Raw genomic sequence first — 14870 nt, forward strand, 5'->3', positions numbered from 1 at the left:
CAACTTATCCCTGAAGTCTGCCTCCATCCCTGAAGACTGGAAGATGGCCAATGTCACACCAATCTTTAAGAAAGGATCTAGGGGAGACCCAGGAAATTACAGGCCAGTCAGTTTGACATCTGTTCCTGGTAAATTAGTAGCATCTATCATTAAAGATAAAATTATAAAACATGTAGAAAAGCAAGACCTGCTGAGAAAGAGTCAGCATGGGTTTTGCAGAGGCAAGTCCTGTCTTACAAACTTACTAGAGTTATTTGAGGGTGTAAACAGGCATGTGGATAAGGGGGAACCAGTGGACATTGTCTACTTGGATTTCCAAAAGGCTTTTGACAAAGTTCCTCACCAGAGACTACTGAGAAAACTCAGCAATGAAGGAATAAGAGGGGAAGTCCTCCTATGGATTAAAAACTGGTTGAGAAACAGGAAGCAAAGAGTGGGTGTAAATGGGAAGTTCTCACAATGGAGAGATGTCGGGAGTGGTGTCCCCAAGGATCCGTTTTGGGACCAGTGCTCTTTAACCTATTCATAAAATGACCTGGAAGTAGGGGTGGGTAAGAAGAGTGGTGGCCAAGTTTGCAGATGATACCAAATTATGTAGGGTGGTGAGAACCACAAAAGGATTATGAAGAGCTCCAAGCGGACCTTGATAAATTAGGGTGAGTGGGCTCCAGAAATGGCAAATGCACAGTTCAATGTAGCAAAATGTAAAGTGATGCACATAGGGGCAAAAAATCCAAACTTCACATACACGCTACAGGGGTCAGTGCTATCAGTCACAGACCAGGAAAGGGATTTAGGCGTCTTAGTTGATAGTTCCATGGGAATGTCAACTCAATGCATGGCAGCTGTAAAAAAGGCAAACTCTATGCTGGGGATCATTAGAAAAGGAATTGAGAATAAAACTGCAAAGATTGTCATGCCCTTATATAAAGCAGTGGTGCGACCGCACTTGGAGTACTGTGTCCAGTTCTGGTCGCCGCATCTCAAAAAGGATATTGAGGAGACTGGACTGGAGCACCTTCCCTTTGAGGAGAGGCTGCAGCGTTTGGGACTCTTTAGTTTGGAGAGGAGGCGGCTGAGGGGGGATATGATTGAAGTCTACAAAATTATGCATGGGGTAGAAAATGTTGACAGAGAGAACTTTTTCTCTCTTTCTCACAATACTAGAACCAGGGGGCATCCATTGAAAATGCTGGGGGGAAGAATTAGAACTAATAAAAGGAAACACTTCTTCACGCAACGTGTGGTTGGTGTTTGGAATATGCTGCCACAGGAGGTGGTGATGGCCACTAACCTGGATAGCTTTAAAAGGGGCTTGGACAGATTTATGAAGGAGGAGTCGATTTATGGCTACCAATCTTGATCCTCCTTGATCTGAGATTGCAAATGCCTTAACAGACCAGGTGATCGGGAGCAACAGCCGCAGAAGGCCATTGCTTTCACATCCTACATGTGAGCTCCCCAAGGCATTTGGTGGGCCACTGCAAGTAGCAGAGAGCTGGACTAGATGGACTTTGGTCTGATCCAGCTGGCTTGTTCTTATGTTCTTATGTTCTTAATACCTGAATAAAAGTTTGATGCTCTTCTCCATGTGTACCTGCACATGCATAGTCCCATGTGTACCTGCACAGAAGACCACTCGATAAACAGCAGTTACAGAGTCTGAATATTGAGGAAATACCACATGCAGATTGTTCCTGATTGACTTGTACTAAAGAGTCCAACTTGTGTGATTGAACTGACTTTTTCAGTTGAGTGTAAGAACAAAGAGTATTAACATTACTTTATTTTCTGTCAGAAAAGAGAACAGACTGCAATGGCAGAGTATATTTTGTAAATCATAATACCCGCATCACACAGTGGGAAGATCCTAGAAATCAAGGGTAAGATTGTTTTTTCTTTTAATGTTTTAAATCTTTAATATTTTACAAACACAAAAGGAAAACTCAGTTAACATTGAGGACTAAAATAGGATTGGCGTGTTCGAACTATAAGTAGTAGAGACAAACAAGAGATGGCTGCTTTTACAAGTAGAGCGTGTGTGTTTTAAGTGCCATCAAGTCACTTCCCACTTAGCAAAGTAACATTTAAGAATGGATATTAAATGTCCCACAATAATAAAAACCCACTGCATGAACAGTGTTTAAAGTGTAATTAAACCTAAATCTTGGGGGAGGGGTAGACTTCTCTTCCACATGTGTAACCACTAAGGTAGATTAACATTCCATTGCTGGGCTTGTACAGGGGGTGGGGGACAGGAAACAGCCTTTTACTGCATTCACAGATGATGGGGAAATATTAGCTCCCCACTTCTGCTCATAATATTAACAAAGGTTTGCTTGTTAAGTGCTTTGTTGCTAGACAGGGATGAGAAGTAGTTGAGACCAAGACTTAAAAATGGGAAGAGGAATTAGAAGGGAGATTTGTACCACTTGTTACAATGAAGACCAATTATGAAAGAAAGAGAGCAAAATGATGGAGGAGGCAAGTGTGAAAAAGAGGAAGACAAATTAAAAGAGGAAGGGTTGTCTTATTTTCTACAACACCCAGGGCTAGTACCCCATTTACAAGATACGAAACTATGGACCTGGATGAAAGGAAAGGAAGAGGGGAAACAGGCTGCTGGAAACAATAACCTTGTTAGAAGACTGCAGCCTAGCCGTGACTGGAGCAGCCATGAGCTGCGCTGGCTGGTGTTGTCTTGCTCCAGTTCTGACTTGGTTGATGGGTTTAGCAGGATATGCAGGTGCTTCCATTTTTGTAGTAAGCTTTGCATAAAGGCAAGACCAGCAGATAGATCTACTGCTGTTTACTGTGATCTGCCTTCCCTGCTCCCCAGTGGTTGCAGTGCAGAACTTTACTAGGAGTAAAATAAACTGAGATGCTTTGGCTAAATACAGCCTGGCACTGGAATCATGGGGAGCACTTCAGGGCCGCTTCTGCACGTTAGAAGCCTTCCCCACGCCGGGCAGGAGTTCTGCCGGGCGTGAAAGTGGAGTTCGCTCGCACGCAAAGCGCAGAGCAGGCGAGCTGGCAGAGGTCCGGGTCGCGGCAGGCGTTCAAGCCCTCCCGAGCCCCCCTCTGATGTCCCCTCGCCTGACCATTATAGCCTGCCGCCGGTGTTCAGTATTCGCCTCGACGCTGCCCTCCGACCCCTGGAGGTCGGAGGACAGTGTGGTAGTGGGCTGCAATCGCAGGCTTAATTTGCAGGAGGACACCTTGAGTGGGCTGAGAGGCGAGCGTCTTGCTTCGGCGCGGTTCGCACCGCGCCGCCGGGAAGACGCTCCCTCCCCAACAACAACCCTTTAAAGGGTTGTTGTTTAGGGCGGCTTGATGCCACCCTGGGGGGAGGGAAGAAGAGTCAGGTCGCCGCTGCTGCAACGGGCGCCTGTGCGAACGGTGGCCTGGGGGCGCCTTTTTTGGCGCCCCCAGGCCGTCATAAATGGGCCGTGCGGAAGCGGCCTTAGATTCCAGGAATTTTATCACTCAACTCATCATTGCTTTCTGCATTGCAGACCCTGGTCACAGATTTTTTTTGTTAAGCAATTCCAGGATCACTATGACAGTGATCTGTGAATTCCCCCAAAGTTCCCTATTTTTTGCCAAATATGCACGAGTGATGGAGAATGAAAATTGGTTTCTTGGCTGCAGAATTCTATAGTTTCTCACAACTGTAACCTTTTATCCATGAGCTAGTGAACATGGAATTTTGTACCTGCTAACTATGTTCTCCCCCAAATCCATGTCTCCAAGATCATGAGGAAATAATTCCAGTAAGGGGGGGGGGGGGTGGTTCCTGTGATCTGGGAACCATTCACTTTTCATTTACAAAAAACAAAAACAAACCCACCTTGTATCTGTGGACATCAAAGACTGCAGTATTGAGCACAGCTGGTAGATGATCATAATTGAGCCTACTGAATAACCATGTTATTTTGGCCAGGCTGTCTGATGTAATTTTCCTTCTCTGTTCTGATCACAAGTGATTAAACAAGTATGTTAACACGTTGGAAGTGGGGAAGGAGGGAAAAATCATGAACTGGCAAACAGTTTTCTAGTTTGTGTTGGTTATATCTTCCTTGACTCTTGGAATAACTGATCTTTTAATCAGAACTGGTACTCTGCTAGAACAGTCTGAATAAAAACAGCATCAAGTGGCTTGTACTATTTGCCAACAATATGTGTAAATGTGGATTCATATCTTAAGCATTTCTGTTTCTGCAGTCAGTTGAATGACAAACCTTTACCAGAGGGCTGGGAGATGAGATTCACTGTGGATGGAATTCCATATTTTGTTGATCACAATAGGAGAACAACAACATATATAGATCCTCGTACTGGAAAGTCTGCTCTGTAAGCTTTTTTCAAGCTACTGTTGGGGGCTGTTGTATTCACTCTGGGATTGTAGCATGATTTACAGTAGATATTTTAGTTGTGTTATTCTCAGTGGCAATGTTTCATACCTGTTAAAGGCCATCCTTTTACAATGGCAGTTTAGACATCTGTTTGACAAGGCATCTTTGAGACAATTGCATTAATTTGTTTTTAAATATTGAAGAATAAACGAACCCAAGAGAACATTAATGGATGCTTAGGTAGCTACCAGCTCAACCATGTTATGAATTGGCACTGAGTTATTTGTTCATAATCTGTAGCATTGCTTAGTCTAAAAAGTGAAGAAAGCAAAGTGTTCATTTTCTTGGGAGTGCTGTTTTTCAAAATGAGTTTAACCTTGCTTCCTTGGGGGCTGTCTCCCTTCTGTGCATTGTGTTATATCTCCTAGTCTGCATCTGTAAATCAAAATAGGATAATCAATTCAATCTGAAGAACTGTAAGCATAATGTGGCTTGCGGAATTGATTGTTCCTGTTTTCTGCTATTCCCCAGGCCCCCCAAAAAGCAGCCCTTGTTAGACAGAGGGCACTTGGGAACAAAGAGGAGTACAGTAATGATTATAGCTCTAGGAGGAGATTTTGGACTGTGCATTTTGCTTATGCATTTTTGGGCCCTATCCATGTAATCTAGCACTCCTTAGCCAGATTTGGAGTTTTTTCTCCCACTTAAGAACTTTGTCTTCAACTTAAGTGACTTTTCCTCCACTTAAGTTAGAGGAAGTCTTCACATTTTTTGCTGAGGACAGTGGTAGGATGGATGCCTGTGGGCTGGATCACACAGAGGTTTTTCATGCATGCTAAAGTTAAGCACTGAAATTGTCCCTCGTCTGCTTACGCCAAGTGAAAGTGATTGTGCCCCTACAAATGCCTGCATGCACAAGGTCAAAAACCAATTATGTAACCTCTTTGTTCTTGCCATTGATACATATTTCCATTATTTAGTTTAAAATTGTGTTAAATGCTAAATGTTGCTGCACCAAGTATATCTTCTTTGCCATTCTCTCGTTATTGGATCAAAGCCACTGTTTAAAAGATACCCCTTTTCCACATTAATTCACTTCAGTTGGTCCTGTACTTGATGGAAAAAGTAGAAATAGGAACCACTACCAGGGGAATAATTTATTAACTGCAAGGAAGAATGGGAAATAGCTGTGTTTAGTGTATGGGAAGAGTACAATTTTGTTGACATTCTTCTCAAAATTAAGTATCTCTCCAGAAGCAGATTAAATGTCGTAGTTTATAACTCCAAAATCATTGTTCGCAAGATGTGTTCTTAAAATGATGCTTTCTGGTTTTATAACTGCCAGTTAGTTGACTTAAGCAAGGCACTCGTGTGTATGGTGAAACTTATGTATGTGGCAGAGTTGAGTTCCAGGGATGTAATTTTGCTTTTTATTTTCAGAGACAATGGACCTCAGATAGCCTATGTCCGTGATTTCAAAGCAAAAGTCCAGTATTTCCGGTTTTGGTGTCAGGTAACTTTTGTTTTTGAAATAAGTTCATGAAGATACAGCTTCTTCATAGCACCCAGATAAACATTTTAATTGTAATCTCAGGATAAGAATGATCAGAAATGCATGTTATGTAATATGACATACATGACTGGTGATGAAACAAAGACCCTCTGCTCCTGGGTTGAAGAGATTTTTGTAACAGTGGCAGCTCACATCTAGATATACCAGTGAAGGCAAGGACATTAATATAGCCTCCTTCCTCTTGTTCCCTCGGTTACAAATGATCAGAAGTATCAAATTTTAGATCCATTTGCTACCAAAGATTTTTTTAAATTTCAAAGTGTATCTTATGCGCAAATCTTGGAACAAAAAGACATTAGCCCTTTGCTGGATGACTATTTAGACAAGTAAGGTTATTTCTTTCTTTTCAACAGAAGTCTACAACTAAGAAAAACACAGCCTACACCTCTTTGTTTTCCAAGACAAATCTCTTAGACTTCTGCTTGCATCACACATTTTTCACCCTCAAAACTGTTACTCCCCATCTGACTAGGGACAAATTGCAGACAAGGTGTTTTTTCTATCAATTTATTTTTCTGTTATAGAGCAAGAGTAAAACTCATCTGTCAGTATAGAAGGTATTTCTTTATGTTCAGCTATAGATATAACTCTGATGTAAGGAAAGCTCTCTTGGATCAGGACAGTAGTTCACCTAGTTCAGCAAGCTGTTTCACACAGTAGCAATCCAGTTGCCCTGGTGGGTCAAAAATCAGCGCACAAAGGTCTGGGGCTTCCGCCAGTGCTCCTTTCTAGCACATGCAGCTTTTTGTAAGGTTTCAAAATAGTTATAGCTTGAGACATTATGGAATAGTGAAATCTGGCTCTTATTTTCACAGTGAACCTTTGACATGAGAGGACGAGTTGCCTTTTGTCTGTTTGTGGAGGGGGGTGGGGAAACGAGGAAACTTATTGTCCATGGGACCCTCACAGGAGGTACATTCGGTACACTTAGAGACAAAAGTGAATAATCTTTAAATTTGCTGCAACACGTACATGCAGAGTAGGATCACCAATATAAAGGACACTATATATGTGAAGTGGTTTTGAGACGCATTCATGTAAATAACATTAAAGATCAGTGGTGCCATTGGCAAATTTTGGTACAGAAGAGCAGAATCCTGACTTACAGGCTTGTCAGGGAGGGCTTCAAATGCTGGCTGTAGCTGGCAAGCCCTGTTAAGTCCGCTGAGACTTGCTTCTCCATGTCTAACAGTAGGGAGGATGAGGTGAACTTGTTGAATTCCATTCTATGCTTTGTGTTTGAATATGCGATGCCATCTAAAGGGGACTGTGCAACCATAAATCTATGCTTAATAAATCATAACTGTGGCTCCTGTTGGTGGTATGCTGTCCCATAAATCTTGGTGTGTGTCGAATATAATATAATATATGTGTGTGTGTGTGTGTGTGTGTGTGTGTGTGTTTAAATCAGTTTCTTGTGTTTCAGCAATTGGCTATGCCCCAGCACATAAAAATCACAGTGAGCAGAAAGACATTGTTTGAAGACTCCTTTCAACAGGTAATGATCTATTCTTGAATACTTACTGTGAAACTGTTCAAGGAAGATATTTGCTGTTAACTTCATCTTCAGTTCACTGCAAAATGTACTTGATTGCTAGTTTCTTGCTTCCACTTCCAGTCTGTTTCTATAAATGTCTCAGTCAAGTTGTTCAAAGAACTAATGGCTTGGAGCAACTTCTCTTTCCCCCTTCGCCTTTTCCTTCCCCTTCTTTATTTTTCTCCTTTCTTTCACATCTTCATTCCCCTTAGTGAGGAATTGATTTTATGATGCCTTTTATAATATATGGTCACATATTTAAATCTGTTAATTTATTATTGTAAGCTGCCTTGCGCCTGCCAAGGGGAAGGGCGTCTTAGAGATCAAATTATAACACAATTTAAAATTCTCAGTTACATTTAAAATTATGTTCCAGATTGAATGAATAAAACAGTAAAATTACAACTTGTAACCATCCATTTTCATATAAGCATGTATAGTTGGAAATGTTAGGAACTGCAGGGTATCACAATAACTGAATACCTTTCAGTCTGATAGTTGTGAAAATATTAATTACTTAACTTTTCCACCCCTTCACTAAGATAATGAGTCTCAGCCCTCAGGATTTACGAAGACGCTTGTGGGTCATTTTCCCCGGAGAAGAAGGATTAGATTATGGTGGTGTTGCACGGTAAGGATGTCTTATTTCATAAAACATACACGCTCAAAAATGTCTCAGTCCAGTAGCACCTCAATCAACAAGCTTCTGGGGTATAAGCTTTCAAGAGTCAAAGCTCCCTTTGTCAGAGACCCTGAAAATCTTGTTGGGGTGCAACTGAGTTCAAATCTAGCTGGTAGCCAATGTGGCTACCAAGGCTCCCTGTAAACTGCACAACTATCATATTGGTGTTGCGCAGATAAGGGGGCTGCCTCTTGTTATGGTACATTTTGCTTGTGAGGTCCTCCTACTGCTCAGGAGGTTCAGGGCAAACAGCCAGCTTTCTTGGGGAAGGCAAAGTAATGTCTGCTGTGTTCACAACTGTTTGTGAAGTCTTGTGCAGGAGCCAACCCATATAATCTAAATTTAGGAGTTTTGCTCAGTGGTGGAACAGACACAATTGTGAGGTATACATGGGATAAAAGAACTAGTCTTATCAAGGAAAAGAAGGTTATAAACGTTCATATGTATTAGTGCTTCAACACGTGATACACAAATAAGCAATTATCTACGAGTGAATCCAGAGTAATCTAATTGATCAGAGATTGGAAAACTTCTATTAAAACCAGTTGTGTTGTGCTCTTTAAACAGTGTCTAAACTTGTTTGTGTTTTGTGGAGTTGACCGTGAGTTCTTTGTGTGGTTACAGGGAATGGTTCTTTCTGTTGTCGCATGAAGTGCTGAATCCAATGTATTGCCTGTTTGAATATGCAGGGAAGGATAACTACTGCCTACAGATAAATCCTGCTTCTTATATCAATCCAGACCACTTGAAATACTTCCGCTTTATTGGCAGATTTATTGCCATGGTGAGTTCAGAGCTGGTTGGGGTTTTGTGAGGGGAATGGTACTAGGCACAAGTTGAGAGATCTAGTTGAGGAGTTTGAGGAACTGCAAAGTGGCCCAAATCACTCTGTGATTTCTAAACCTAAGGCAGAAACTCTTCAAATTCATCTGGCCCATTGTAGGTTGTAAATCCATTTCAGCATGAACTCTCTCTCTCTCTCTCTCTCTCTCTCTCTCTCCTTTCATTGAAACCATTATGTGTGTTAAGTGTCATCAGGTTACTTTTAACTTAAGGCAACTCTTATGAATTAGAGTCCTCCAAACTGTCCTACCATTAACAGCCTTGTTCAGGTCTTGCAAACTGAAGAGTGTGGTTGAAGGCTTTCACGGCCGGATTCAACTGGTTGTGGTGGGTTTTCCGGACTGTGTGGCCATGGTCTGGTAGATCTTGTTCCTAACTTTTCGCCTGCATCTGTGGCTGGCATCTTCAGAGGTGTATCACAGAGGAAGTCTGTTACACACTGTGTCTAGTGAGAAGGGAATGTTTAGTGGGGTATATATTGTTCATGTCCCAGGGTGGGGAACCAATCAGCAAGTGTTTGGGTGGAACTTGCTATGCAAAGGTGTGATTGAGTGCATTGTATGGGTGTATGCACACTTTTGCATAGTAAGTTCCACCAAACACTTACTGATTGGTTTAAATCGGAAATTGCTGTGCACCAGCTTCAGTCTTGAACTGAAAGGGTATAAAAGTCCTCAACCAAATAAAATCCTTACTGTTTATCAAATACCTTTGCGGAAGCAGAAGTTTTTAAATATACCATTATTTGATGAAGCCAGCATGGAGGATATTGGGCAGACGTGAGTTCAAATTATAGCCAGCCAGGGATTACAGTCTTAACTGAAATTTCTAACCAGTCCAACATGTGCGGAGAGTGGAATTATTCCACCATGCTTTCCTGTATTGCTGCTTTCTCAACTCCTTACCACCAGAAGCTTTAGATGCAACTCAATTGCCAAAAAGTGGCTTTTGGGAGATTTTTTAAATGCTTTAGTATGGGTGTTGTCCCATTGCTTGGTGTTTTCTGGATGCAGAATTGAATGGATAAGGATTTATATATAGTGAGATTGCAATATAAAATGTGATACCAGTTTCTGTCTTTTGCAGGCATTGTTCCATGGGAAATTTATAGACACAGGTTTTTCTCTACCATTCTACAAACGTATCCTCAACAAGCCAGTGGGACTGAAAGATTTAGAATCCATAGATCCAGAGTTTTACAACTCGCTCATCTGGGTAAAGTGAGTTTCTGACTTCTTTGTCCTTGAAACTATCCAGAAACATATCTGTGTGTGTATTCTCAAGAAATACAAGCACTGTGGTGTGACACGTGTATTGGAACAGAAACTAATATTTTATATTTACCAACACTTCCAATTGCACAGTTTGAATTTGAATTCACATTATTATAAGCAACTTTGTTTCAACATTCAGGTGCTGCAAGCATCTTCTTCATTTTGTGCTACATCCGATACAACCCCCTAACATCAAATACAGGCATATGTCAGTAATCAAGTATTTTAAATATCATTAGATAGTTGTGTTGATATTGAGAAAATACAGTTAAATTTCCTGTTTCTTGGGCAAACATTATGTATGTTTTTTTCCTTCTTTCATCTGCCATACATTGACCAACAATTTCTTAAGCTCTGATTTGGCTTTAACATCCAGAGTCTGGCACAGAAGATTTTTTAGGAGAATACTAGTTTCAGCTCTATTTTGAATATACTGCAAGAATTTGGATCCAGCAAACTCCCATGGGAACAGAGCTCCCCATTTAGCCATTTAGTTTATTAAAATACCTTCCACAACTCTTGTATGATAACTGTAGTAAAACTGTCCTACATACAGAGTGGCACTTAAAGAACAAGTGTGTCCTGTTTGCAATCAGACTGCATCACAGAGAAATCTGATACATTAAAATTTCAAGTACAGGTAAAACCAGATGAAGGAACTGCTTCATCTAACTGTCAGAAAGAATGGAAGGAAAATTATGAATGGTTTATGCAGTGTTTTACGTATGATACATTGCACTATTCGGTTGTTATCTTAAATTCTGGATCACATTTCTTTTCTATAGGAAACAAATTCTTATGTGCCTCACATACAAACGTTTTAGCTTTGCTTTATGTTTGAAAGACAAATTCTGCAAGCTTACTCTGTGCAGAGTAGAGAATATTGCTGGCCAAGAGAGAGCACTGGATAGTTTCTGCAGCATCAAGAAAATAAAATAGCAGACTGAAAACCTTTCCCCATATCATTCAGGCACCCCTTGATCAAGATGCCATCTAGTGGAGCAGAAGTAGGAGCCATTAGGGTTGGTCAATACTAAAAAAATTCGGTAAAATTCGGATTTGGGTATTTTGGGGCATAAAATGATTTGTATACCCGAATCCGAATCATAGCCGATTCGGATATGCCCGAAAATTCGGGTAAATCCGAAAAATTCGGGTCTGTTTTATTATTTTTTTGAATTTTTGGTGTTTTTACACGTTTTGGCCTGCAGGGGACGCAATTTTAAAGCTAGCGGCACTAAACTTTCAGGATATCATATGGGGACTATCCTGATGATTCTCCCCAAGTTTGCAATTCGGTGCCACTAGCTTTAAAAATTCCGGTTTTCATGTTTCACTGCTCCTGCACATGAAGCCTGCTGGAGTGAGTGAGCGGTGAAACACGCAAACCAGCATTTTTAAAGCTAGTGACACCAAACTTTCAGGGTATCATCAGGAGACTGTCCTGATGATACCCCCACAGTTTGGTGCAGTTTGGTTCAGGGGAGCCAAAGTTATGGACTCTCAAAGGTGTAGCCCCCATCCCCTATCAGCTCCCATTGGAAACAATGGGGGATAGTTGCACCCCTTTTGAGGGTCCATACCTGAACCAAACTGCACCAAACTTGGTGGGCAACATCAGGACAGTCTCCTGATGATACCCTGATAATTTGGTGCCGATACATCTCAAAATGCGTCCCCTGCAGGCACCCGCAGAAATTTGCCCAAGATTCTTTGTTCTGCCGTGACTTAGCTGTATTGCTGTCAATGAGGAATTTCTGGTAGAGGGCTGTGAGGTGCACATTTCTGAAGGTATGGTCACGAAACTTTCAGGGTATCTTCAGGAGAGTCTCTGGATGACACCATCCAGGTTTGGGGAATTTTGCTTCAGGGGGTTTACTTTCTATGGGACCCCAAAAGGGTAGGGCCCATCTCCCACTGCCCCTGAAGTAAAGTTCCCCAAACCTAGATGGTGTCATCCAGAGACTCTCCTGAAGATACCCTGAAAGTTTTGTGGGTTTACCATGAAAAATGTGCACTCCACAGCCCTCTATCAGAAATTCCCTATTGACAGCAATGCAGCTAAGTCACTGCAGAACAAAGAATCTTGTGCAAATTTCTGGGGATGCCTGCAGGGGGTGCATTTGTAGATGTATCAGTACCAATATTTCAGTGTATTATCAGGAGACTGTCCTGATGATGCCCTCCAAGTTTGGTGCAGTTTGGTTCAGGGGGGCCAAAGTTATGGACCCTCAAAAGGGTAGCCTCATCTCCTTAGTTCGCATTGGAAAGAATGGGGGATAGGGACACCCCTTTTGGGGGTCCATAACTTTGCCCCCCCTAAACCAAACTGCACCAAACTTGGAGGGTATCATCAGGACAGTCTCCTGATGATACCCTGAAATTTTGGTGCCAATATGTTTAAAAATGCGCCCCCTGCAGGCCGAAACGTGAAAAAAACACCAAAAAATAAAAACGCAATTCGGCTGGTGATCCGAATCCCATGGATTCGGATCTGTTAGGATTTGGACAGCTCAGATTCGGACCTTGCTCGTCCAAATCCATCCGAATCAGTGCAGATTTGGTAAAAATCCAGATTCGGACTGTCCAAATCTCCAACCCTAGGAGCCATACCTCAGGTTACTCGTACTGTGTGGAATGACACCGCCAAACAGCCAACAATTCTTGTGATCACAGCTGCTGAAAGAAATCATGTTGTGGTTTGTAGAATTGCCACTAGCAGTATCGGCACACCACTCTAGTTAGCTTTCTCTACTCAGCTGCAGGCTGCTGAGGATAACGCCAGAGCAGTCACACGAGCCACTTCTCAGCAATGTGTTGCAATGCAAATTTTGCACAAACTGAGTTAAAATGTGACATCCCATAGCAGAATTCTCCTTTCTCTCCTCATGTTGATGAAGAAACTTAATTCAAATAATTTTCCTTAATATAGAACATTTAAACAATCCTGTAGTTGAAAAAATGGCTTTTTTCCAGAACATGAAATTATTCGTGCTTATTCCAAATGCACCTGGTTATGATTATGTTGTACATCTTATGGAGAATATATTTCTGTAGTTAACAGCATATAGCCTTTGTTTCTTATAGGGAAAACAATATTGAGGAATGTGGCCTGGAAATGTATTTCTCAGTGGATAAAGAACTTCTAGGTGAAATCAAGAGCCATGATCTGAAGCCCAATGGTAGTAATATCTTGGTTACCGAGGAGAACAAAGAAGAGTACATTAGGTAAGTGCAAAGGTAGTTTTCAGGCACAGATTTTTTTTAGCGGAGTCTTAATTTTGTATTGCATTTTATTTAAATCTTTCCAGCCTGATTTCCTCCCTGAGAACCACAGCAAAAAGAAAGATAAGCTATAAATAAGCTAGCAAGCTGTGGCCTGGGATGGTGCAGGATTCAGTATCTGGCTCGCCCAAAAGATCAGCTTGGAACGATGGGCTCTGAGCCAAAAGGGCTCTTGCCTTAAAACGTAAGACTTTTTATTCAAGTTGTGAATCCTGAATACTTGTGGTAAATGTCAGGATGTTGTTCAGTGAGCAATTGATTTTGAAACTGCAGATTCTAAAATGGAACCATTCTAGACAGGTTTGGGGTGAACTTGTGACAATCCATATGTGGCTTGTAGATCACTTTGCTTCAGCCCTTTGCTGGAAAAGTCTATAATATAGCGGACTTTAATTTACATTTAGTTCAGAACAGATGCTCCAATAATTCACACTACTTCTCAGTCTTTAAGAACCTGTATTTGTATTTCAGTCTTTTTTGCTATTATTGATGATAGTTGCATCATCTGGCTGCTTGTTTCTCAGTATATGAGCATCTTGGAAATGTTCTATCTTGTTTGTATGCATGATTGCATGGAAGAAGGTTACTGCTTTCACATCCTGCATGTGAGCTCCCAAAGGCACCTGGTGGGCCACTGCGAGAAGCAGAGTGCTGGACTAGATGGACTCTGGTCTGATCCAGCAGGCTTGTTCTTATGTTCTTAAGAATTCAGCGTGAAGTTGGCTGCAAAATAATTCAGTTGAAGCGACTACTGAAGCTTTATTTCCCATTTAATCTTCCTGAAAATGCATTAAGATGCTATTGTAGTATGTAGCGTAGAAGGCTTAGATTACTGACATAAGGCCTCAAGCTCCCAGTGGACAAGTCTGCTTGGGTTGTATAATACAATCAAGGCGAGTTGCTGCGCCAGTGACACTATTGCTGGGTGACAATGTTCCTCATTTCACATGCACCTCATTCCCTAAACACTTTTCTCCTCAAATTAGAGAGGTTATCTTTTATTTTCACCTAGCTTTGTGAAGCAGATCGCCAACTTTTACACTGGGAGAGTCACAGATGTTTGAAATTGTAGAAATGAATGCATCAGGAGACCATCTGTTCAAATGTCTTTCCCAAAGGAAGGACCATTAATTCCATGTGCCTACACAGGATGGTGTGACACAATTACCCATTTTATATCTTACATTTTCCTGCTCAGGGCCCTTTGTGTCACTGATGTTGCCATTTATAGTTCCTTCTTCTGACCATGATGCTTTCCTCAAACACAAAGAGCCTTCCCTAATGCAAGATGTTCTTCTGCTGACTAGAGATCCTTTTGCAT

General features: G+C 41.5%; 1 protein-coding gene across 5 annotated transcripts in view; it reads left to right on the top strand.

Annotated features, from left to right (window-relative positions):
• The window catches only part of ITCH (itchy E3 ubiquitin protein ligase), a 61381-nt gene that overhangs the window by 37729 nt on the left and 8782 nt on the right, over nt 1-14870 (top strand). For all 5 annotated transcript variants that reach the window (XM_048498595.1, XM_048498598.1, XM_048498597.1 and 2 more), the window contains 8 exons: nt 1799-1883; nt 4225-4353; nt 5796-5868; nt 7355-7426; nt 8008-8096; nt 8772-8931; nt 10077-10210; nt 13352-13492. In XM_048498595.1, the coding sequence (XP_048354552.1) occupies nt 1799-1883; nt 4225-4353; nt 5796-5868; nt 7355-7426; nt 8008-8096; nt 8772-8931; nt 10077-10210; nt 13352-13492 (883 nt within the window). The remainder of the gene's footprint in view (nt 1-1798; nt 1884-4224; nt 4354-5795; nt 5869-7354; nt 7427-8007; nt 8097-8771; nt 8932-10076; nt 10211-13351; nt 13493-14870) is intronic.

This window comes from Sphaerodactylus townsendi, linkage group LG05 (genome assembly GCF_021028975.2).
Source record: "Sphaerodactylus townsendi isolate TG3544 linkage group LG05, MPM_Stown_v2.3, whole genome shotgun sequence".
Lineage (NCBI taxonomy): Eukaryota > Metazoa > Chordata > Lepidosauria > Squamata > Sphaerodactylidae > Sphaerodactylus > Sphaerodactylus townsendi.